At 47.1% G+C, this 23,048-nt stretch overlaps 1 protein-coding gene across 2 annotated transcripts in view; it reads left to right on the top strand.

The window, feature by feature from the left end:
- UCK2 (uridine-cytidine kinase 2) overlaps positions 1-15,043 on the top strand; it is a 76,973-nt gene extending 61,930 nt beyond the window's left edge. For both annotated transcript variants that reach the window (XM_004269699.4, XM_033427982.2), the window contains exons 5-7: positions 4,325-4,422; positions 6,891-6,939; positions 8,303-15,043. In XM_004269699.4, coding sequence (XP_004269747.1) covers positions 4,325-4,422; positions 6,891-6,939; positions 8,303-8,442 — 287 coding nt within the window. In that variant the 3' untranslated portion in view covers positions 8,443-15,043. The remainder of the gene's footprint in view (positions 1-4,324; positions 4,423-6,890; positions 6,940-8,302) is intronic.
- The last annotated feature ends 8,005 nt before the right edge of the window (positions 15,044-23,048 follow it).

The following is a 23,048-nucleotide window of genomic DNA, read 5'->3' as shown; positions in this document are numbered from 1 at the left end:
GATGTGTGACCTTGGGCAGATTATGGGGGTTTTTTCGTTTTTTTTTTTACATCTTTATTGGAGTATAATTGCTTTACAATGGTGTGTTAGTTTCTGCTGTATAACAAAGTGAATCAGTTATACATATACATATGTTCCCATATCTCTTCCCCAGATTATGTTTTAATCTCTTTGTACCTTATTTTCCTATTGGTTGATCATGTAAGGATTAGTTAGTACTCCTGGGATAGTTGTGCCGATCAGAGGTAATGCAGGTAAAATGCCTGGTGGTGGCATTAGTCGATAAATATCAATGTGGCAGGTCAGAAACCTGCTTCACCTGAGATGATGATGTTATGTTTTCCAAGTGTTCTCTCAGGACTTGTCAGAACCTCTTGAGTAGTCACGTCCTCAGGAGCTGGTGACACCTGGGCTGGTAGCATCATTAGTCCAGCAGGTGGTACTAAAATCCCAGGGGATGGAGTGATGCCTGAGGGTGGAGCGAGTGCAAGAAATTGCATAGGAAATTAGAACCGCGTTTTGTGGAGGGGCCACATCCTTGGACTCTGATTCATTCAAACAAGTAATCCTAGGGTAGATTAAACAGAAACTTCTCCCTCCTTTTCTTGTGCTGAGATCCTTATGTGAAATGGGGGAGAGACCTGAGGTGATGGTGGCCTTCTCTGGGGATTTCTTAGGGTCAGTTCTCTTCACCCCCTGCCTTCCCTGATGCCCCCGGGGCAGGTCGCTGCCTTCTTTCCGTTCCGCTGTCTTGTCATGTCACCCACTGCTTAGTCACTCTCAGCAAAAGTTGTTTCTACAAATTCACTCTCTGTCCAAATACATGCCTGGCATGTGCTTTGTGGGTAAGGGAGAGGGAGAGAGGGTTAGTCGGGAGCTGTGGGGCAAAAGAACATTCCTGGAGACTTGAGTGAGCGCTACGATTTCACCTGTCTGTGGGTTACATCCTCCTGGGCACATTCCAGGTTGACCCTCATGTGGGAGGGAGGTCTGCATCAAGTCTCATAGCCTTGGAAGGACTTCCTTCCTTCCCAGGGACCCCCTTGTATTCCTAGGGAATTGGTTTCCTCCCAGCAAAGCTTGCCTTTGCCTTCCCTCTCTATATGCATTTAACCAACCCTTGAATTAGGGACAGGGGAGACGAGAGGCGGGGGCCCTGAGACTGCTGACCCCTCGTCTCTCCCGCCGTGGCTCTCTGTGCCCAGTTTACACGGAGTTAGGGCTGCAGTGAGCCTTGGCATAGTCAGTGTGTTCTTTTACTAGAGTAACACGTCTCCTCAACGAATTTTTAAAGTGACTTGACAGCCATGGAGGAATTGTGTTTATTCTGGGTCCTTCTACGTGTGGTTCTCAGCTTTGGCTAATGGGAAGCAGCGTTAGCTGATTTGGAAGGGCTGAGTGGAGGCCAAGCAGGGAAGGGGAGACCTGTCGTTTCCTGCCCTTTACCCTGCAAGGCCCCTCTGAGAGGGCCTGTCTCAGCCCAGCAAATGTGCCAGGGCCAGAGTGATGACAAGGAAGCTGGGTTTAAGTCCCTGGAGTGTCCGGTTTGTGCCAAGACCTTGTTCTGCCTTAGTTGTCGGCTTCGCCCCGTTTCCTGACTGAGGAGGAGGGCGTTTCAGTGCGGTGAACTGGCTGGCCCCGAGCTGTCCTTGGCTTAAGGAGGGGGGCCCGTCTGTTTAAGGTAATAATTCGATGGAAGGCTCTTGGGAGCGGAGGTGGGCGAAGCCTTATGGTTTTGCGTGTTCCCAGCATCTGGGCAACGTGCCGACCCACTGCCATCTCCTTTTCCAGGGTGGAAGCTGGAGGATGCCCCCTGCCTGTCTTCCTGTTTCTCCCTCTCCATCCTGTCTTTCCACGTGTCCGCCCTCCACCTCCTGCACTGCAGCCCCCCCCGGCCCCCCCCACACCTTCCCAGCTGCTCTGAGGGACTCCCACCCCCACTGGGTCCAGCCTGCTCACCTGAGTTCACAGTTCCCATCCTTCCGATACGACAGTCTGCTGTCTCAGGGAGCCATCCCCCTCCCGGAGCTTCCTCAGTTCCTGTTGTCTTCATAGAAATTTAGGCTTATTGAATACACACCATGTGCCAGCCACGGTGCTGAAGCGTTTTATAGATATCTCCCTGTCTTCCTAAGTGACCGCTTTGTGAGAAAGTTGCTATTATGGGCTCTGCTTTACAGTCAAGGAAAATGAGCTCCAAAGATGTTAAGTAACTTGTCTAAGGCCACAGAGGTAGTAGTTAATGGGGTCAGGATTCAAACTGGGTCAGTTTTGTCCCCATCGCTGTAGCTGATGGGGCAAGAAGTGGCTTCGGGCTTCAGCGGTCGCAGGTGTGACTCACCTGCGTCTACTGCTTTCTCCCTGGTACGTTCCTGTCTCCCGTGACATGACAGGTGATGCTCTCGGGTCTGCAAGACACAAGAGAGCTGCAGGCCTGGGCCGAGGGCAGTGGCAGAGCGATGTGAAAGGGGAGTGAGTGTGTGTGTGTGTGTGTGTGTGTGTGTGTGTGTGTGTGTTCTGGGGGAAGGACAGAGGTTCCCACAGTGCTGAAGCTGTCAGCAGTTGTGTGAAATGCACGTCTTGTGAAACAAACCCGGCATCAGGCATTTATTTGCAGGGCTTTTGAGTCAAAGCTGCTTAATAAGTGCGGGCGTGTGTTTGCTTTTTTCCCTCCAGCTCTGACAACCTTTTGGTCTGGCTTCCTTTTCTCTTTGGACCTTATCTGGAGACGTGTGAAGAGCTGGAGGCCGCATGGGCTGTGTGTTTTGGTGAGCTCGGCCCGTTGGCCTGAGTGCCCAAGCTCTTGGAGGCCTGTGGGGCTGAGCCACGTGGCACCTGTTGGAGCTCCTACTTGGCCAAGCGTCCCTGGCAGAGCAGTGGCGGTGGCAGCTGGAGCGGGGCCCTGTGTCCAAATGCCTGAGAAGACCATTTCCTGGCTGGGCTGGGTGCACAGGCGGCAGGGTTTGTGAGGCAAATCCTGACGATTTAGCGACCAACCAACCATTTTATTGCCAGGGCTCATGCGGGGGGAAGACTCCTTGTGATTTGAGGAGCTGGTAGAGAAGTCAATGGTGACAGCAGTATATTTGTTACCCGGGTTTCTGGAATGGGGTCTTCCTGACAGTTTTCTAGCCATCTGATCATGCAGACTTCATGCCAGCCTGGACCAAAACCACAGGCTCTCCCTGTTACCTGCCCTTCCCCACGTGCGTGCGTTCCTGTGCGCATGCCTGCGCGTAAACACAGAATTATTTACAGACGTGGCTTTCCAGAAATTCACTTACAAGGATTCCCTATGTTTGTTCAGAGTTTCATCCCACACTGAAACGATTACCTGAGAAATGATTGAGGGGAGCTGAGAGCCCATTGCAAGTGACTGTAGATGGATTCGATACCCTTTTGGGGTAGGAGGGAAAGAGTTAATAGCCAAGATTGAAAACATTTGTAGGGAGGGGCTGTTTTTGATTATGGGACTCAAACTCACTTGCTGAGTTTGGGAGAAACTCAGGCCCAGGGAGGTTAGTGTACAGTGGCGGAACGAGGATTCTGGACGCTTTTCCGTGTTTTGATGAAAGACTGTATTAAAAGCAGTGTTTGTTGCAAGTCCCCGAATAACAGCACCCCCAGGAGGAAGAAGGTAGAAGATGGTGAGTTTGGGTCCATCTGGACAGCTTCACAGCTCCAGGCCGTGGTTTCTTACACCATGGTTTTCTCATCTTTCACTAAGAGGTCTTCCCTTTGCAGACCTCTGTGCTTGAGGTGGGCAGGAGTGGCTGACCACAGCTGGGCCCTCTGCCCCACTTCTACCCCCTGTAGAGGCTCAAGTGTGGGTGGGAGCCGGGCAGGTGGAGGTGGCACATCAGCAGAGGGTTGCCGCCCTGAACACAGGTAAGTGTAAGGGCACGGGATCAGGGTGGGCAAAGGAGAAGTCTCCGGGCAACCCGCACCCTTTTCCAGGAAGCCCCACCACCTCTCTGGGCCCGGTCCACTTCCTATTATGAGTTTGTCCTGCCTTTTTCTGGGGTTCTCAGTGAAGTTTTATTTGGGTCAAATGTTGCTTGAAACCAGAAGACTATTGGCCTTTCCTGGAAAACCTCTTGCTTTGGAGAGCATAGCTGGATTTGACTGTAGCAAGATGTGAAAATGCAACTTGTTTTTCCCAAAGCGGCTGCTGACTGGCTCTCGGTCAAGTCTCTTAGAATCCGGCTTGTGAATCATCCAGAGTCATTGTGAAGCCTGTGTGATCCTGGTCGGCCTCGTGAAAGGCGGACATGTATTGACTCATGCACTCTTTTCTTGATTCTTGTTTTTCCTTCTCTTCTAGTATTAAGGGACATCAGCGAAAGAGGGAGGGACCTTGAGCAGATTTTATCTCAGTACATTACATTCGTCAAGCCTGCCTTTGAGGAATTCTGCTTGCCAGTGAGTTGTGTTCTTGTTTTTCATTGAATTTAGTCTTTAAAATGTAATCAAACAAATAAAGGTCTGTAAGTTGAGCTCCCTGGCTGGGATTTCACTCATTCCCTCCTCTATCCTCAAGTCCCAAGAAAGGACAGCCTTTGGTGCTTTGTTTCCTATCACTGTGTTCTCCAAGAGCTCTGTCCTGCCACTCTTTTTCTGGGGTACCCCTTCAGGATCCTGCTGTCTGATTCCAGCAAGCTGTACACTTCTTGCTTGGTAGGCTCATGGTGTGAGACCCTTTATCGAGGGTGCATCGGTATCCCAGGATAGACTCAGCCACTTGGGTCTTCAGAAGGTCTGTGATGGTTGGAGTACTGGTGTAGGAGGCCTCAGCTACAAGGTATTCCCTTCTGAATCTCTTCTGCCACTACATCTGAGCCCCGTTTCGAGCTTGTCGTTGGTCCCCGTGTAAGTTCCCATTTGGGAGGTTCGCCATATTGGAACAGGCTTCTGTACTTCTGCCCTAGCACGGGCTCTGTCAGGCCTGCGCACGGCAGCTGGGAACACTCTAGTGAGGTGGCTTTCAGAGAAGGAAGGGTGAGGACGGGGGAATTCTCAGCTTTTAGCGAATCAGCCCTCAGCCTAGGAAACACCCCAGCTTCTTCATGAAAGATCTGCGAACGTTGAGGGAAGACCTCAGGGACATGAGGTTTGGAGTGGTGGGGTTAAGTTCTGAGAGAAAGTGAGAGAGGTTGGGTCTTCGTCTTGTCTTGGGTGATGCCTTCAGGGAGATGAGAGGTGTAGAGTGTGGCCGAGTGTGGGGATTTCTCTGCTTCGCCTAATAATTAACTTCTTTTTTCCTCCCATGGAAAAATATGATCCCAAACCATCTTTCTTTCTTTTTTCATTTTTATTGGAGTATAATTGCCTTACAATGTTGTGTTAGTTTCTGCTGTACAATGAAGTGAATCAGCTATACGTGTACCTATATCCCCTCCCTCTTAGATCCCTGCCATCCCTCCCATCTAGGTCACCACCTAGAGCAGCGAGCTGAGCTCCCTGTGCTATGCAGCAGCTTCCCACTAGCTCTCTATTTTACACATGGTAGTGTATATATGTCAGTCCCAATCTCCCAATTCATCCACCGCACCCTACCCCTGCCCATCCCCCCCACCCCGGGGGGCCTCTTTGTTTCTTTAAGTCTGTTAGTAGGTTTTGCATCAAAACAGACTTGACATTTGTTTCAGCCTGGAACCAGCCAGACTTTGAGTCAGCCTGAGTAACGCTGATGCCCTGTTCATTCCCCTGGAGAGGATTGGGTCACAGGATTAGGTTTCTGGGAAGAGGGCAGAAGTGGCTGTGGAGCTGTGAAATTCTATCCATCCATCTGAGGACCTCTCCTGCTCTTTTTAACTTAATAATAAGAATACAGGGCTTCCCTGGTGGCGCAGTGGTTGAGGGTCCGTCTGCCGATGCAGGGGACGCGGCGCGGGTTCGTGCCCCAGTCTGGGAAGATCCCACATGCTGTGGAGCGGCTGGGCCCGTGAGCCATGGCCGCTGAGCCTGCGCGTCCGGAGCCTGTGCTCCGCAACGGGAGAGGCCACAACAGTGAGAGGCCCACGTACCGCAAAAAAAAAAAAAAAAAGAATACAAAGTAAACTGATTACTGAACATACATTAGAGTTTACTGCCAACTTCCTGCTGTTTAACTTATTTGTAATGGAGCTCAGAATTTTACGTAAATATTTTCTAGGTTGTTCTACCTGTTCCTCCTGTCCAGCCACTCAGCTCAGGGAAAAGCAGCTCATTCCCACGTCAACCAGGAACTTGGGCCTGATAAATTGTCGGCCTGGTTCAAGTTGGGCATCAGTCGCAATTCAACAGTTGTAGCTTGGAAGCTGCACAGAGTACAGATGCCCATGTCCTAAGGCATCATTTATGTGGTCTCACCAAGACACAAGTTATTTGTAAAATGGTCCACAAAATGTCAGTAAACTTTACAAACAAAAACAGAGTCTGTGGGCTTTTTTTTCTTTTTTTCTTTCTTTTTTTTAAGGCTGTGTCATAACAGAGCCAGGGAAAGTGGTCATCAATGGCGATTACTTCTTTTTGGGTTTACCCTCGTGCTAGATAAACTGTGTATAGAAATCCAAGGTGAATTACTCCCCTTTAAGTTTGGTCTTACTAACTGTTGGTTTTCCATCAGTGAAGAGGCAGTTATATATTTGGTTTCAAAGACCACGTTCTCTGTGCAGATTGTAAGCTGAAACAATGTTAACTGCTAATGAGAACTCAGGGAAAAGCCGACTTATTATAAATTAGATAACGTGGATAAAATGTATTCTGTTTAAAGCCACAAGCTGCTGCTCTCTGGGATTGGTAGAAGGCTGGCCCTTTCCCCACATTCCCTTAGAAGAGGGGCTTGGTCCAGCTTCTCTCTTTAATGCGTTGTAATGCATTTAACGCATTGTAAATATCTTTCTCCACAGACAAAGAAATACGCTGATGTGATCATTCCTAGAGGTGCAGATAATCTAGGTGAGTCCTTATGGAGTGCCATCCCGTGGGGCATAACTTCTACCCTTTGTCAGTTATACTTTGGAGTAGGATGTGGTAACCAGACAAGGCTCTATAGATGTGGTTGAGCCACTGGCTGCTGCTGTGAGCCAGAAAGGTATTTATACCTATGCATCTGGCCTCGGGGACAGGCCCCTGTGAATATGCATGTACATAAATGGGGACAGGCGTGAACTTGTGCTTCTCTGGCAACAATCAGAGGGCAATAGATTACCTTCTACTGTCATTCCCAGTGATGATACCTGGCTGCCTTGTATCTGAGGCCATTTTTTAGCAAAAGTAGATTTCCTTCTTAATCTAATTTAGAATGACCTGCACTAAGGTAGCCTTTCCTAAAGGGAAAGGGATTTCTACCACTAGTGCATTTATGCGTTAGCTTTGACTTGTCTAGAAAGTAGGACTATCCCTGGACTTAGGCATAATGGGGCAGAGTTGAATTGTGAGAATACCCCGTCTTCTCATTCTCTTTATCATTTCTTTCAATTTTCCTCTGTTTAAAAAGTAAAATTTTTGCCGAGGCTTTTGGGAGTTAGTCAGAGCAGTGAAAATTTCACTGTATATTTCTTAAGGACAAGGCCATTTTCATTTACATTGCCACAGTGCGCTCATCACATCCAGGACAATTAACATTGACTTAATCTCCTTTAACTTTCCTCAGCGTTTCTTTGTTTTTTATGACACTGGCATTTTTGAGGAGCACAGGCCCATTGTTTTGTAGAATGGCACTCAGCGTGGGTTTGCTTTTGTGTCCTCAGGATTAGCTTCAGTTTATATAGTCTGGAGAATACCCTGGGGGAGGGTTGTTCTTGGGGCATCACCTCAGAGAGCACTTGATGTTTATCCCATTTGGGGGGATGTTAACATTGATCATTTGCTTGAATCATATGATTTCTTTCCAAGGCTAAGGAAAGAGAGTCCCATTTGACCTTTGGAGGAGAGGGCCTTCTGTAGGGTCCCTGTCCTTGGGATGGGGAGCTGCACGGGATGGGGACCCAGTGGAAGGGTCTCACAGCTAATGGATGGTGTCAGAGCGAAGGCCAGACCTCATGTCTACAGAATTTGGGTCGATTGCTTTCATCCAGTCCGTGCCTCTGATCGTGTTCTACGTTGTCCTACTCCGAGAATGCCCCTGCGGGGGTCATATTAGCCCTGATGGAGGCTTGGGGAGGTGGCGTGACCTGCTGGCAAGCAGCAGAGCCAGCTTCCTGGAACAGTTTTTAGCCTTTGGTTCCTGAGTGCCGTCCACCCAAACAGACACACAGCCCCACAGACGTGCTCCCACCCTCCCCGTGTCCCTAACACTTTTCTGGTCTCTTCCCCACAGTGGCCATCAACCTCATCGTGCAGCACATCCAGGACATCCTGAATGGAGGGCTCTCCAAACGGCAGACCAACGGCTATCTCAATGGCTATACCCCTTCACGCAAGAGGCAGGCCTCGGAGTCCAGCAGCCGGCCGCACTGACCCCCGTCTCCTCAGACCCTGGCCCCGATCTCCAAGGGACAGGAGGAGGGGGCAGAGGCACTGTGCATCTATACATATGGTTTCCTATGACATTGCTGTATTTAAGAAAACACCATGGAGATGAAATGCCTTTTTTTTTTTTTTTTTTTTTTTTTCTTTGGTACTTCGGAGCAGAGAAATGAAACAGAACTTGACCCTGAGCTTAAATGACAAACTGTGCCAACTACTACTGGTGATGCCTAATTATGACTTCAACGTGTAACCAGTTATAAATACATACATATATATATATAGAAAAGGATCTATTTTTGTGTAAATGTACAAATACTGTACAGCTGTTTGCCGTAAGTATTCTGCAGGAGGGCCTGTACTTGAGTGTGTTTTGGGGGCTGGAGCTGGAGTTTCACCAAAGGGAAGTTGCCTGGTGGGTTCCAGGTGGGGCAGGCTCAGGCGTCTGGGAGGGAGGCTCACGGCTCGCGGCTCTCGGTGTCCGTGGGTCTCGTTGGAAGTGGAGTTTGGAACTTTTGATTGCTTCCCCTGCCAGATGCCACCTTCCTGGTGCTGGAGCTTCAGGATAATGTTAATGAGAGATCCTCTTTTCTTTTTTTTTTTTTTTTTTTTGAGTTGAAATTAGGCAAGACCTCAACTCAAAACCCAAACTCAGGGAAGGGGCCCACTGAGGGGAACGAGTCTTCTGCGTTTTCTTCTTGCCCCTGCCCACCTCTGGCTGCTTGGGTAGCTCCACACTTCCTTCCTTACTCACCCGCTTCTCAGTCTCTCGGAAAGCCAGAGCTGCCTTGCTCTCCTTCCCTGGTGGGGATGTGACGGGGTCGCTTCCTGACTGAGTGGGGAAGGAGGGAGTGGGACTCTCTGCCTGTCGTATAGTCTGAGATGCTGGTGCCTCCCAGGGAAGTCACCCATGAGATTCCTTGGGCTGTCCCCCAAGCTGTGGAGTGCACAGTGGACCCTTGCAGTCTGGGCTTCGGTTGAGGGCCTCTGCCGGCAGCCTGACCCTCACAGGGTGGCAAGAGAGCTCTGCCGTGTAGGGAGCCTGTAGCTTTTGTTCCCCGAGGCGTGGGGATTTGCAGCGAGGTGAGGATAACGGGGACCGTCACTGGCAGCATCACAGCCACATTGATTGACTTATTTACCATGCTGCCGCGTCACGTGGCAGCTGCCGGAAACGAGGGGTGGGGAAGGGGAGTGGCGTGTTTTTTTTGTTTGTTTTTGTCTTTTTGCAGTACGCGAGCCTCTCACTGTTGTGGGCTCTCCTGTGCTCCGGACGTGCAGGCTCAGCGGCCATGGCTCACGGGCCCAGGCGCTCCACGGCATGTGGGATCTTCCCGGACCGGGGCACGAACCCGTGTCCCCCGCATTGCAGGCGGACTCTCAACCACTGCGCCACCAGGGAAGCCTGGGAGTGGTGTTTTTAAGTCACAAGTTGGAGTCTTGGGCTGAAAACATTTGGGGTGGAGAATTCCAGCTTTTCCGAGGGCTCCCTCTTGGTGAAAACTTCCTTCTTTGCAAGAAGTACGGATTCCTGAAGATTCCTGGTGGGGAGGGGTGGAGGAAGCAGGGGACCAAGCGAGAAGGAGGAGGTGTAATTATAGAGGCCTGAAGCGTCACCTTTTAACTGCAGAAGAGGCAGAAGCTTTTCACCTCAGTGTGTTCCATCTCAGTGCTCGGTAGGCTATGCCCTTAGTTATTCCCTTGTGACTGCCACAGCCTGAAACATTTTGGGGAACGCTTCTCCTTCCATTGCTTTCATAGCCCCTTGAGCCATTCAGATAAACTGATGCCGTTAACTCTAGTCACACGGGAGCAAGCGGCCATGCAGTTTGCCTCCCCTTTTCTGGACTCCACTTGACTCTAACTCCGTTGGGCTGTGTCAAAAAGTCAAACCTAATCCCCAGCAGGGCTTTGCCACCCCTGAGACCTTCAGGAGACTGTGCTGCAGGCCCTGAGGGAGCCCCCCAAGGGCAGCAGCTGCCTGGTTGGAGAAGGGGAGGGTCCCGAGGTGCCTGCTCTGAAGACCGGTACCTGGCGGGATGGCCAAGTTCTGGAGTGCGTGTTTCCGAGTCAGTATTGATTATCTTTCCGGTCATGCCTTGTGCGGTTCTGAGATGAAGGGTAGATGGCAGGATCCTGAGGACCCAGGGGTCTCCTGCCTTGCTGGGTGGGGCCTGTCTGTGCTCAGGGGAAGCCCGTCCCTGTCTGGGAGAGCCTCGGCCCTTCGGTGGTAGCACGGTCAACTTTACTTGAAGCTCCCAGGTGCCAAACCATTCAGTGCCTTGGCTGTCTATCCCACTGCCTTGGAAGATGGATTCTTCTCATCTCTGAGCCTTGAGTTACTTAGCCGCTTCCTCATCTACTCCTGGTGTTGGGACCAAGCCTCCAGTGTCTCCGAATAGCCCTGTCCTCGCTGGAAGCAGCTCTAGGGCTGCCCTGCCTCTGGGTAAAACCGTCACCAATTCTTGGTGTCTCGGTTGGGGACTCACTGGGCCGTGCTGGCGACTCCTCTGGTTCTGTGACATAGTACGTCTGGGGCCAGGAGGGGACGGGAAGCTCTGCCTTGGTGTGGTGACCCCAGCGTTTAGCCAACTGAGTATCTGAATTTGAGCTTTCTATGTGGCCAATCCCGGACTTGGTATTTTAAGAGTCACTGGATCTCTGATTCCATTGGAGAGTCAGGTAGAGCCATTAGGCCAGACATCATGACATGAGTCACCTGGGTACCCTTTGCTGTCCAGGGAGGCGACACGGATGAGCAGAGTGGGGCGATGTTGGTCGTGTGTACATGGGAGTCTCTTGTCTTCAGAGATACCCTGTGGTGCTTGCTTCTCCCAGCTGTGCAGGTATTGTCCAAGGACCATGTGTTTAGGGAACAGGCATTGTGTCGTGGGAAGGCCTGGTCCCAAGCTCCTTCACCCCAGTGGAGCTTCTGCTCCCTGGGTTTCTTGTTCTTGGGCAGCCTGAGACCAATAGGGGCAGAGAGCTGGCAGTGTGTATACGGAAGATGCAGTGTTGTGACTTCAGGTGTCCTTTGATTTGGAATGGATAGGGTAGGCCCTCAAAGAGGCAGCGGTCTCTGAAGAACAGGCTGGGGAGGGTGGCAGGGAAAGGTCCCCGGTTCACCCTTCAGAACCTGTTGTCTCTGCAGCAACCCACTGTGGTCTTGGCTGCTGGGCAGTCAAAGACACTGGCTTCTTGCCTCTCCTGGGCTGGCTTGGACACTTGTCTCTGTGTCCAGGGTGGGTTGCCAGTCTCATGAGGCCACTAGGTCAGGCTAAGGCTTGTGTGCGGGAGGGACTGGAGCCCAGCTCGTTTGTGTATCACCTCCTTTGCTGTCCTTGTGAGGTTTCCCTGATTTGACATCCTTGACCAGCACTAGGGCCCAAGGCTATTGGAGGGAAGTAGTAGCCTCTTGCAGGGAAGTGTTTTCCTCTGCCCTGGAGTCTCCCACCTGCCTGTCCACAACCGTGTGGGTGAGGCGGGCTAGGGAGATTCTGGGTCCCAGGGCTGGGCTTCTGAGAAGGGCTGACTGGACCTCTCTGCCACTCCTCTCCTTCACCCTGACCTCAGGGTGGAGTGGGGAAAGTCTCGGTGTCCGAGCAAACGAGAGGGAGAGCAGGCTGAGGAAACCGTCAGGGTGAGCCTGGAGCTGAGTCCCCTTTGATCTTGGTCTCTGGGCCTTCTTCGGCCCTCCTGGGGCAGGGGGCTGGCTACAGGTCAGCATCCGGCCACCCTTAGAGGCAGTGAGTGCCTAGCCAGTCCTGCCTTAGGAACAGAGTGAGTGGTAAATAAAGATGTAGGCTTTTTTTGTGTGTCTTAGATGCTTGCGCTTCCCCCTTTTCTTTCTACTGCCCTGCCTTTACTCTTAGCAGTTACATAAATGACCACATACTCTGTACTTTGCTATAAATAAAGACTGAACAGAAAAGAACCCACTCTTGCCTTCTTTGTGGTGCTTGGGCCAGAGGAACAGTGGCTGAGGCCAGCGAGCTGAAGGGAAAGTAGCGCCTCCAGGCCTTGCTGTGTGGATACGGGCACCAGCCTGCTGTCACTATGCCTCCCCTCCTGGGCTGCACCCAGGCCACCATGTGTGCACTTGTGTGTTTCTGCTCTGCTTCTGAAGCCAGGTCGAGATCCCTGGGAGGCTTCTCTTCTCCGGCTCTGGCCGGCTCTGCTCCCTCTGAGGTCATCCGGTTTGTGCAGTCTCCTCCCTTCCTGTCTTCCCTTCCCCATCCCTTCCTCAACTTTCACAATAAAAGCCAGAACAAAACCTTCTAAATAAAGAAAACTTTATTGGGGTTGGGTGGAGGAAAGTTGACATTAGGACAATGTGAACAACTTCAGGTTGAATTCACATACATACATGTGTGTGTGATTACCCTGATGACTATATCCTTTTAGTGTATAGTCATACATCAATCAAATGCAGATGATCATCATCTCTTGTTACTGAAAGATCTAGGTCACCCACCACCGAGGATTCGAAAATAATTAAAGTAATTGGCTTTTGTGCTCCTTGTAGCACCCCGACTCTTCCCCCCGGCCCTGCCTTTTCTCAGCTTCCCTTTCATCCCTTCACCTGCTGCCTCCCAGGCACCCAATGACCCTCATTGATGTGCGGAGTTGCCCTGCTATTTCCAGCCACTTGTTCCAAGGACAGAGGCAAACCCTTCAAGGAATTCAGATCCAAAAGAACTTGGATTTAAGAGGAATCCATCCTCAGAAGGCCGCTGTGTTTTCACATAACACTTAGGTGTGTGTTATCAAGCTCGATTATTACCTGCAGGCAGATGAAGACGTGAGTCGTGGTTGTGCAAGCCGCTTTAGCTGCGATCCAGTTTGCTCTGTGCGTTGCTCTCACATTTCCCCTATCTGTGGACCACGTCTGGAGTCCAAGCTTTGCTTGGGACTCTGTTCATTTCTCAGAATTCAGTTCTGCTTCCTTGTTGTAATTTGAGGCACAGTTGTGCAGGCCAGTGAAGCCCTTGAGCGATTTGCTCTGCCTCCCACCCGCCTGTCGCAGCATCCTTTGAGCCACTTTCCGCTCTGCATCCTGGACTCACCCTTTTGACGGGTGAGTGCTGCTTGAATCAAACCACGTCGGCTCAGACTGAAGGAAACCTGTTAGGACCTGCATAAGAGTTTTAAAGACAAGAGGTGGAGAAGGAGACCTAGGATGTGGGAAAGCTTTGAGAGGATGGGACCATAGGGATTGATTTCTTTCATCATCTGGTGCTGGGGGCTGTTTAGATTTCTATTTTAAAACAGTTTAAACACATTTGCTAAAACCCAGAATGAAGTTAACCTTCCTGCTAAATCTTGGGCTGTACCTGCATATATGCTTATGTATCTTTTCAATTACACCATGAACTAAAATAACAAACTAGCCAACTGAATCAATTTGAAGCTAGGACTAAAGATTTATCTAGACATGTCTCCTCAGATGAACGGATGGAGCTTACGGGTGGGAGAACATGAAACTGTGCCTTACGCAAACTCATTTTTCGCACAGTCCAATCCATGCTTGGCATCCCCTTTTACAATGAGGATTTGCTGGGACTAGGTCAGTGGCGCCCGTGATGCAGGGGATGAAAATGGCCTGGGGTTCACCATGGTGTTAAGTGCTGACTGCCCTGGGCCAGGGGAAGCCAGCCTGGCCTCTGCCTTACAAGCTCATGTGCTTCATGGGGTTTTATCTGACAAGCCCAGGATGCTCTCACTAAGGGAATTAGAGTTGAGGATATTTCCAGATTCCTCTTTATCAGTGAGCACCATGTGCACCATGTACTTTCTTTTCAGTTCTTGAAATTTCCCAGTTTTCATGATAACACTCACGTCAGACTTTTCCAGCCTTCAAACAGTCCTGCAAAGTATGTTAGGAATGCGGTCCTGCTCCAGTTCTACCGAGGAAGCTAGGAAGTAGGACTGTGCTGTAGGAGGCGGCTGCCTGGTGCGTGTCTGCCATCTAGTGGTGGAACTCAGTTCTCAACGGGGGTTGCGGGTTGCCTTGGGTTGTGGGACTAATACTATTTGCTTGGCTATCACGGTTTCTAAGAGAATGGTCAGAGGGCCTAGAAGTCTAACTACTTCTGATGTGATTCTTTTTTTTCTTTTTTTTTCCCGGAAGATCTTTATTAAAGCCTTCACTAAGGCAGGTAGGAGCATCAGCTCCTACTTCTTAGTTTCTCTGTTGCTGCAGTCTACTCTAGTGGTTCCCCAAGCTGGCCATCATCATCACTGGGGCTTGATAAAGACACTACTGTGATCCATTCCTGAGAATTTTGATTCTGTAGGTCTAGGGAGAGGGTCTTTTATAGCAAACTACAGGTGAGTCAGATGAATAGGCAGAGTTGGAAACCCAGGACCTTGTGTGTTTAATCGTGTAGACTGTTTAAATCTGTGATGTTCACAGCACTGGAGAGCCCATTTCTCCTGAAAATGTCATCTGTGCTGTTTAAAGCCCTTCACTGCCTGCATGGGGACTGGAAAGGGGCATTAAACGCTGCTCAGAAGCTCATTCAAGTCCAGCACTGCCTCTTAGGTTGTAAGACACCCTCCACCCCCCCAGCCCCCCCAAAAACCCGGCACCAGGAGACACTAAACTACGGCTGCATGTCTGCCCTGGGAAAGTTCCTAGGATGTCCTGGGAGCAGGGCAAGCTTTTAGAAGTCATCTAGTCCACTGCCTTCAAGCATGCTTTTAGTCATGGAGCCCTTCGTGAAGTCTTCCTTGAAGTCTCAATGTGAAAAGCAGCTTCTCCCTTGAGAATTCTCAGGGTTTTCTTTGAAGCCATTGAAGTCAAAGCCCTTCATTTTACAGATGAGGAACCTAGGGCCCAGAGGCAAAACGACTGGGTCCGGATCCTACTACCGACTGGGCTGTAGGTCTGCAGTGGACTTGATTTCAGGGTTGGAAACAAAAGTCCCTCCTCCTGTAGTCCTTTAGAGCTTCTCCAGGGCAGGCACTGGTGGCAGAAGTTGGGGTGGACCACTGCCATTGGACTGATTCTTTTTTTTTGCGGTACGCGGGCCTCTCACTGCTGTGGCCTCTCCCGTTGCGGAGCACAGGCTCCGGACGCGCAGGCTCAGCGGCCATGGCTCACGGGTCCAGCCGCTCCGCGGCATGTGGGATCCTCCCGGACCGGGGCACGAACCCGTGTCCCCTGCATTGGCAGGCGGACTCTCAACCACTGCGCCACCAGGGAAGCCCTGGACTGACTCTTTTGGGCAGCTACAGGAAGAAGGACCTGGGTGGGTGGAAGGCAGGAGAATGAAGAGAGAGAATCGAACTTCTTTTAAAAATTATGTTTGGTTAGTTGGGGGTCAGCTCAGTTCTGTAAAAGGGATTCCACCTTCTGCTGAATGATTTCACTGCTGTCTGGCTTCAAGTCAAAGGGAGACTTCAAGCCTGTTGGGGGAAATCACTGTGGAGTTGACAGATCTAGTTTCAATGTTGACTCTTTCACGTAATGGCTGTGTGGTCTTGTGCAGCCTGTACTCTAGGGATAAGGACCCCTGCTTTGCTCAGTGTTGAATGAGAGCTTGTACACAGGCAGGACGGCCTGGGTGTAAAGTGTCCAGGGAGTGGCGGCTGTCTTTATACTCTTAGTAATTGGGCTGCAGTGGGTGAGACTGAGTTCCTAGAAGGCTTTTTCTTAGTAGCTCAGGGCATCTGGGAGAGGCTGGCTGGCTTGGGGAATAATTCCTAAACCAGATTTCTCTGTAGCTACTGCTGGAGCCCTGCCCCAGGGCTAATCTCAGAGTTGCCAGAGGAGGGTTTAGCAAAAGCACAATAGGATATTTTGACGCAAAGACCAACCCAATAGGTTCAGAGCTTTAGCCCGCCCCCAGGGCTATGAGCCTCCCAGGCTGAAACCCACCCATTTCTGGCCCTCTTGTTGACCCTGACACCTCCCACGGGTGTGAGGCTCAGAGATGGGAGTTGGATTCAGGGGTGGAATAAGGAAGGATATCTGTTGTACGTATCATTTAGGTATTTAAAATGGATCCAAATACTTGATGGTGTGATTTTTAGGACCTCAAAATGTTGACTATCCAGAAGCCTTGGCACCAAAACAAAGGGGTCAGATATTACGTTCTCTTGTTCTGTAGCTGAAGAGTCTGTCTGTGAGGCAAACAAGCTGAGGGGCGGCACTGGGCATCTCCAGTGGGACAGCCTACGTTGTCCTGGCAGCCCCTTCAGGGTTAGGGGTCTCCCCTGGTACTCCAGCCGATGAAAGTGCCTTGTCTTTCTTGATTAGGGTTTTCAGTCTTTTTTTGTGCCATGGACCCCTCTAGCAGTCTAAGGACACCTGTCAGAATAATGTTTTTACATCTATGAAATAACATCCAAAGAAATTTAAGAAAATAAATTATACTGAAACACAGTTACCAAAATATAAAAACAAATCTGTGATACGTGTGCTTCTTTATCAACACATCAAATAGCAAGATTCAGTGGCCGGTCTAATAGCTACTACATGGTATCATAGTGATGAAACTAAATCGTATTTTGAAATTCTGCGGCAACTGTAAGGTGTTAGGAACATAACTCTGATTTCTATTGCTGACAAACAAGTCCAAGTACAACTAACATTCATTCCTGTGGTTTGTTTCCTACATTCATAACGGAAGGAAAGGCTAAAATGTCAAGTAGAGGCCAGTGAAAATAAAGATGTAAATTTTAAAGATCATAGACCACCTGAATTCTGCCCAAGGCTTCTGTCCTTAATCCTCAGATTAAGAAACACTGGTCTAGATCCAAATCTTCCGGGTCACCTGGTGACTAAGGTAGACGAATTTGTCTCCTTTTACTATGTGTCTTGAGTGAGTCAGGACCCAGCCATGGCACTGGGCTTCTTGTGTGACAGCTGTCTGGGTGCTGGCCAGTGGACACACAACAAGCAACCCCAATGTAATTGAAAATGTTCTTGAAACCACACTTAAAAGAGTAAAAAGAAGGTGAAATTAATTTTAACATTATATTTTATTTAACCTAGTATATCCAAAATACCATTATTTCAACATGTAATCTATGTAAAAATTACTCATATCTTGCATTTTCTTTTTTTTGTACAAAGTCTTCGTTATCTAGTGTCTATCGCACACTCACAGCACATCTTGATTTGGACTGGGCACATTTCAAGGGCTCAATGGCTACATGGCTAGTGGCTGCCTTATTGGACAGCGCAGGTCAGTACAGTTAGAATTATATTGTGTTTGGGTCAGGCAAGGGCTCCCGTTAAATACTATTTTTTACCAAAGTGGGTACTGGGGTCCAGAGAGAGGAAGTGACCTGCCCAAGGTCATGGCTGGTTAACTAGAGAGCCAGGCCTTGGTTAGGCCTTTGTCTAGTAGGGCTTCTGCCCTCATGTTACCCTTCAGGAAAGATTACATTTTTCCAGCCCTGGGTTCCAAAGGCCTTGAGTTTTTCAGGAGTGGCCTAAGTGTTGGAAGTGCCCCCTCTGAAAGCCCGTGAAGAGGGCTAGGAAAACAGCCAAAGAGAGAAAACCCTGGAGGAGTGAAGGGCTCAAGGGGAATTCGGTGATGACAGAAGTGAAGGGTGACCTCACAGCAGGAAGAACATATGTTGGTTCAGCAATGGATGAGGGTGAAATAACCAATTCAGAGTGGAGGGAAATAAAAAGAAAACTGTTGAAAAAGAATATAAGGCAAAATCTTTGAGATGATATTGAATAGATGGGGAACACAAAAAATCCATTTATCACACAGAGGTCCAAAGGAGATGATTATGAAATGGAAGGCAGAAATGACTGGTAATGAAAGGAGAAAAGGGGGAAATCCCAGAATCTTCTGGTGTTTTCCTAAATACAGATAAGGGAAGACACCAGGGAATTGTCTTCACCGCAGCTCAGTCACTAGGTAGAGATGCTGCATGCTTGTCCACGGTACTGTCTGCGTGTGTAAAAAGTTGTCTTTCCTGCATGGGGAGCTCCTTGAGAGCATAGAGCATGTCTGGCTACTCTTAGTATCCCCACCCAATGCTTGGCATGGCTTAGTTCTGCCACAGAGCAGGTGTTTGACAAACTTTTGAAAAACAAAGGGGAATAAATGAATGAGGGAGGAGAGCTCTGCATGCAGTGCAAGATGGGCACAGAGTCAGGGAGCCTCATCTGGTCTGAGCTTCCACTCTTTCCTTGGGATGTTGGCAAGTCACATCACCTCTCCTGCCAGGCCTCTCCATCTGAGAAATGAGAGACTCCTCTCTGCCCTCCTCAACTTAATGGTTTAGTAGATCATGTGAAAGAACAGCTATAACATGAATTAGAGCAATAAAAGCTGTCATACAAACATAAAATGTGTTATTTATTTTCAGTGGAAAATGTGACTAGGCCAAAGTGGTATTAAGAAATGATCAAGTTGGACTCAGACAAATGTGTGGGTGAGGAAAATAAGATGTCTGTACATAGCCAGAAAGGAGGTGAGAGCAGATGAAAACAGCAAAGTGGATTAATGGAGTGAAAGCCTGTGTCAGCCACTCGGAGAGCCTGGCTTTGGGACAGTGTCCGTGAACCTGCGGGAAGCATGAAGACAATGTTTGTTTCTTTACCTCTGGTCAAAGTGTCAACCTGTCACAGGATCTAACCTTCCCAAAGTCTGAGAAGTGGCTCTACCATACCAAGCATCATTGAAAGAGGCTCTGTCAGTTAGGATTAGGTTCAGGTGCATATAACAACAAAACAAACTAACGAAGCGCCCCAAATAATTGGCTTTAAGCAAGGTAGTTTATTTTTCTCACAAAAGAAGTCTAGGGACTGGAGGTTCAAGGCAAATATGGTGGTTTCATCATGTTGTCAGGGACTCAGGCCTCTGTTTCTATCATCAGCACTTGGTTTATATTTTCAAGATTACTTTGTGTTCCAAAGAGGCTGCTAGAGCTCCAGTCAACAGGTTTGCATTCCATACAGAAGGAGGAAAAGAAAGACATGGCTTATTCTTGTTAAGAAAGACTTTTCAGAAGTACCACACACTTCTGCTGATATCTCATTGGCCAGAACTTAGCCTACGTCCGTATCTGCGTGTAGGGAGATAGAGAAATGTGGTCTTTTAGCTGAGTCATTCCTACTCTGCTTAAAATAGAAATATGCAAAGATAATATAAGCAAAAAAATCAATCAAACATGACAAGTTCTCAATAAATGATAGCGGTTAATGTAATTTTTTGTTTTGTTTTTTAAAAAGGAGTTATGAAGGTATAAGTGACATAAACTGCACATACTTAAAGTTTACAGTTAGATGAAATTTGACATGTATATATTCATGAAACCATCATCACAATCAAGATAGTAAATATAGCCATCATTCCCTGAAGTTTCCTCATAAGCCTCCTTCCTCCTCTTCCCCCAAGTAACTATTGCTTGGCTTTCTCACTATAGACTATTTCGTATTTTCTAGAATTTTATATAAGTGGAGTCATACACTATGTACTCCTTTTTTTTGGTCTGACTTTCTCACTCAGCATAATTTTGATATGGATCCATGTTGTGTACATCAAGTTTTTGCCCTTTCTGTTTGTTTTCCTATTGAATTTTGAGAGTTCTTTATATATTTTGAATACACATCCTTTTTAAATATGTGCTTTGCAAGTACAGTTGACCCTTGAACAACATGGGTTTGAACTGTGCGGGTCCACTTATCCATGGATTTTTTCCCCCGTAAATACATATTAAAGTATTACAAGATTCCCCAGTTGGTTTAATCCACAGATACAGAACACTGTATGTGGAGGGCTGACTATAAGGTAATACATGGATTTTTGACTGCGTGGAGGGTTGGTGCCCCTAACCCCTGTGTTATTCAAGGTCAATTGTATTTTCTCCTATTCTGTGGTTTGTCTGTTCTATGACAGTGTCATTTCAAGAGCTAATGTTTATAAATTTGATGGTCTGATTTATCAAAAACTTTTTACTGATCGCACTTTTGGAGTCATATCTAAGAAATTTTTGCGTAATCCAATGTCACAAAATTTTTCTCCTGGGTTGTCTTCTAGAAATTTTACAGTTTTAGGTTTTACATTTAAGTCTGTGATCCATTTTGAGTTAATTTTTGTTTATGGTGTGAGGTATAGATGGAAGTTCATTATTTTGCATGAGACATCCATTTTTCAACAGCACCACTGTTGAAGACTCTCCTCCATTGAATTGTCTTTGTACCTTTGCAAAAACTCAGCTGTTCATATTTGTGTGTGTGTTTCTGGACTCTACCCCACTGATCTATTTGTCTATTTGATGTCAATACCACATTGTCTTGATTACTGTAGCTTTATAATAAGTCTTGAAATCAGGTAGTATAAGCCCTTCAATTTTGTTCTTTTTCAAAATTGTTTTGGCTATTCTAGGTCCTTTGCATTTCTATATGAATTTTAGAGTCAGCTTGTCAATTTCCACAAAATGTCCCGCTGGGACATTAATTGGGATGGTGTTGGAGACTTAGATTAGTCTGGGGAGAACTGACATCTTAACAATGTTGTGTTTTTTGACTGTCAACTCAAGTAATCAATAAACAATCTATGATAGGAATAGAAAAGAGTTTTATATGAGCCAAGCTGAGGACTATAGCCTGGAAGACACAGAATCAAGAAGCACTTGAATTGTATTCTGTGGACTACAAAATGCGGGAGGCTTATACAGGCAAAAAACCACAGTTATATAAATTGTTTGTCAAGACTTAGGATTGGAGCTGGTAAGAAGTAAGGGTGCTTATTAAGCAAGGATTGATTGGGATCCGAAATGGTCACATTGTTACGAGATTGCAGCTGGAAGTTGCTAGCAAATACTATTTTGAAAACAACTGGTGGCGTCCTTGAGTTTGATAGAGTTCAGAAAATTTAAGTTCTCAGTGATGCAGGAACATGTCTGAAACCACATCCACAGTGGCCATCTGGCTCCATTTTGAATGCTTGAACCAGAGTTACTCCATTTTGATTTTTAAATGATCTTCGATATATAATCATGACCTATGAACAAGGTATATCTCTCCACTTATTTTGCTCTTTGATTTCTCTCAGCAATACTTTGTAGTTTTCAGTTTACAGATTTTGTACATTTTTTATCAGATTTTTTCCTATGTATTTCATAATTTTTGGTGCTATTGTAAATAGTATTTTTAAAAATTCTAATTTCCAATTGCCTGTTGCTAGCATATAGAAATACTATGGATTTTTGTATACTGGTTTTTTATCTTGCAACCTTGCTAAAATTACTTATTAATGTTAATACTATGTTTAGAGTAGTTTCAGGAGTGAGCAGAGATATAACAGTGGTTTAATCTACCATATTTAATGAAAAGTTCTTGAGATTTCTGTGTTCATTTTCATCATCTCTACAGGTTTGGAAATTACACATATTTTTCTTCCTTTGGTGATTATCTTTTAAAATTGACAGGCGTATTTGACTTGAAAAAAATCTCTAATCTCCTACCTAACAATATGAGCTTTAAAAGTTTTAACTCTGATCACGCAGTCCAGCTTACATGTCAGCATTACTGAGTTTTATTTCTACCTCGCTTTTTAATTTTTATTGAAAAATTAAATTTTTTTTACTTTTAATATTCATGTATTCATTTTACTGAAGTATAGTTGAGTTATAGTGTTTCAGGTGTACAGCAAAGTGATTCAGATATATATATATTCTTTTTCAGATTCTTTTCCATTATATTCACCTTGCTTTTATATCCCCTAAGTTAGTTATCATTCATTGTTTTTAAAAAATCTGTATTGTTTTATGCTGTCAGTGCTTGTTTTATATTTACCCAGAGTTTTATAATGCCTTTGTTCACTATTTCATTTTGCACTGTTCTTCTTAGTTCCAGATTCATTTTTTTCTCTAAAGTACACTCTTTAATGACACTTTTACAAAGGGTGTTAGTGGTATGCTCTTTGTTGGAAACTGTCTATTTTACTTTCACTTTTGAAAGATAATTTAGCTGTATATTTCCTCTCAACATTTGGAACATATTTTTCTACTGTCTTTTTTTTTCAAAAAGACTTCTCTTTGTCTTTGATGTTCTGCAATTTGCCTTGAAGTGTTGAGACGTGGATCTATTTTTATTTATCCTTCTTGTGCTTCCTGACTGGCAAGAGCTACGTGTGTCATATATTCTGGAAAGTTCATAGCTATTATCTTTTCTAATGTGCCTCCTCACCTTTAACCCTCTGGATCTGTAGTTACATGTATTAGGACACTTTATTCTTTTTTTTTTTTTTTTTTTTTTTGCGGTACGTGGGCCTCTCACTGTTGTGGCCTCTCCTGTTGCGGAGCACAGGCTTTGGACGCGCAGGCTCAGTGGCCATGGCTCACAGGCCTAGCCGCTCCGCGGCATGTGGGATCTTCCCAGACCGGGGCACAAACCTGTGTCCCCTGCATCGGCAGGCGGACTCTCAACCACTGCGCCACCAGGGAAGCCCAGGACTCTTTATTCTTTTCTCTAAGTCTCTTACTCTCATTCTATTTTTTCCTTTTTTAACTACTTTTGCAAAGTTTCTCAGATCTATTTCCAATTCACTTATTGTCTCTTTAGCCATGTTCAGTCTGTTGTCTAAAACTTATCCACTGAGTTTTTAATTTCATTGACTATA

This window comes from Orcinus orca, chromosome 1 (genome assembly GCF_937001465.1).
Source record: "Orcinus orca chromosome 1, mOrcOrc1.1, whole genome shotgun sequence".
Classification (NCBI taxonomy): Eukaryota; Metazoa; Chordata; class Mammalia; order Artiodactyla; family Delphinidae; genus Orcinus; species Orcinus orca.
The sequence above is the reverse complement of the archived record's forward strand: the minus strand, read 5'-3'. Positions and strand labels throughout refer to the sequence as shown.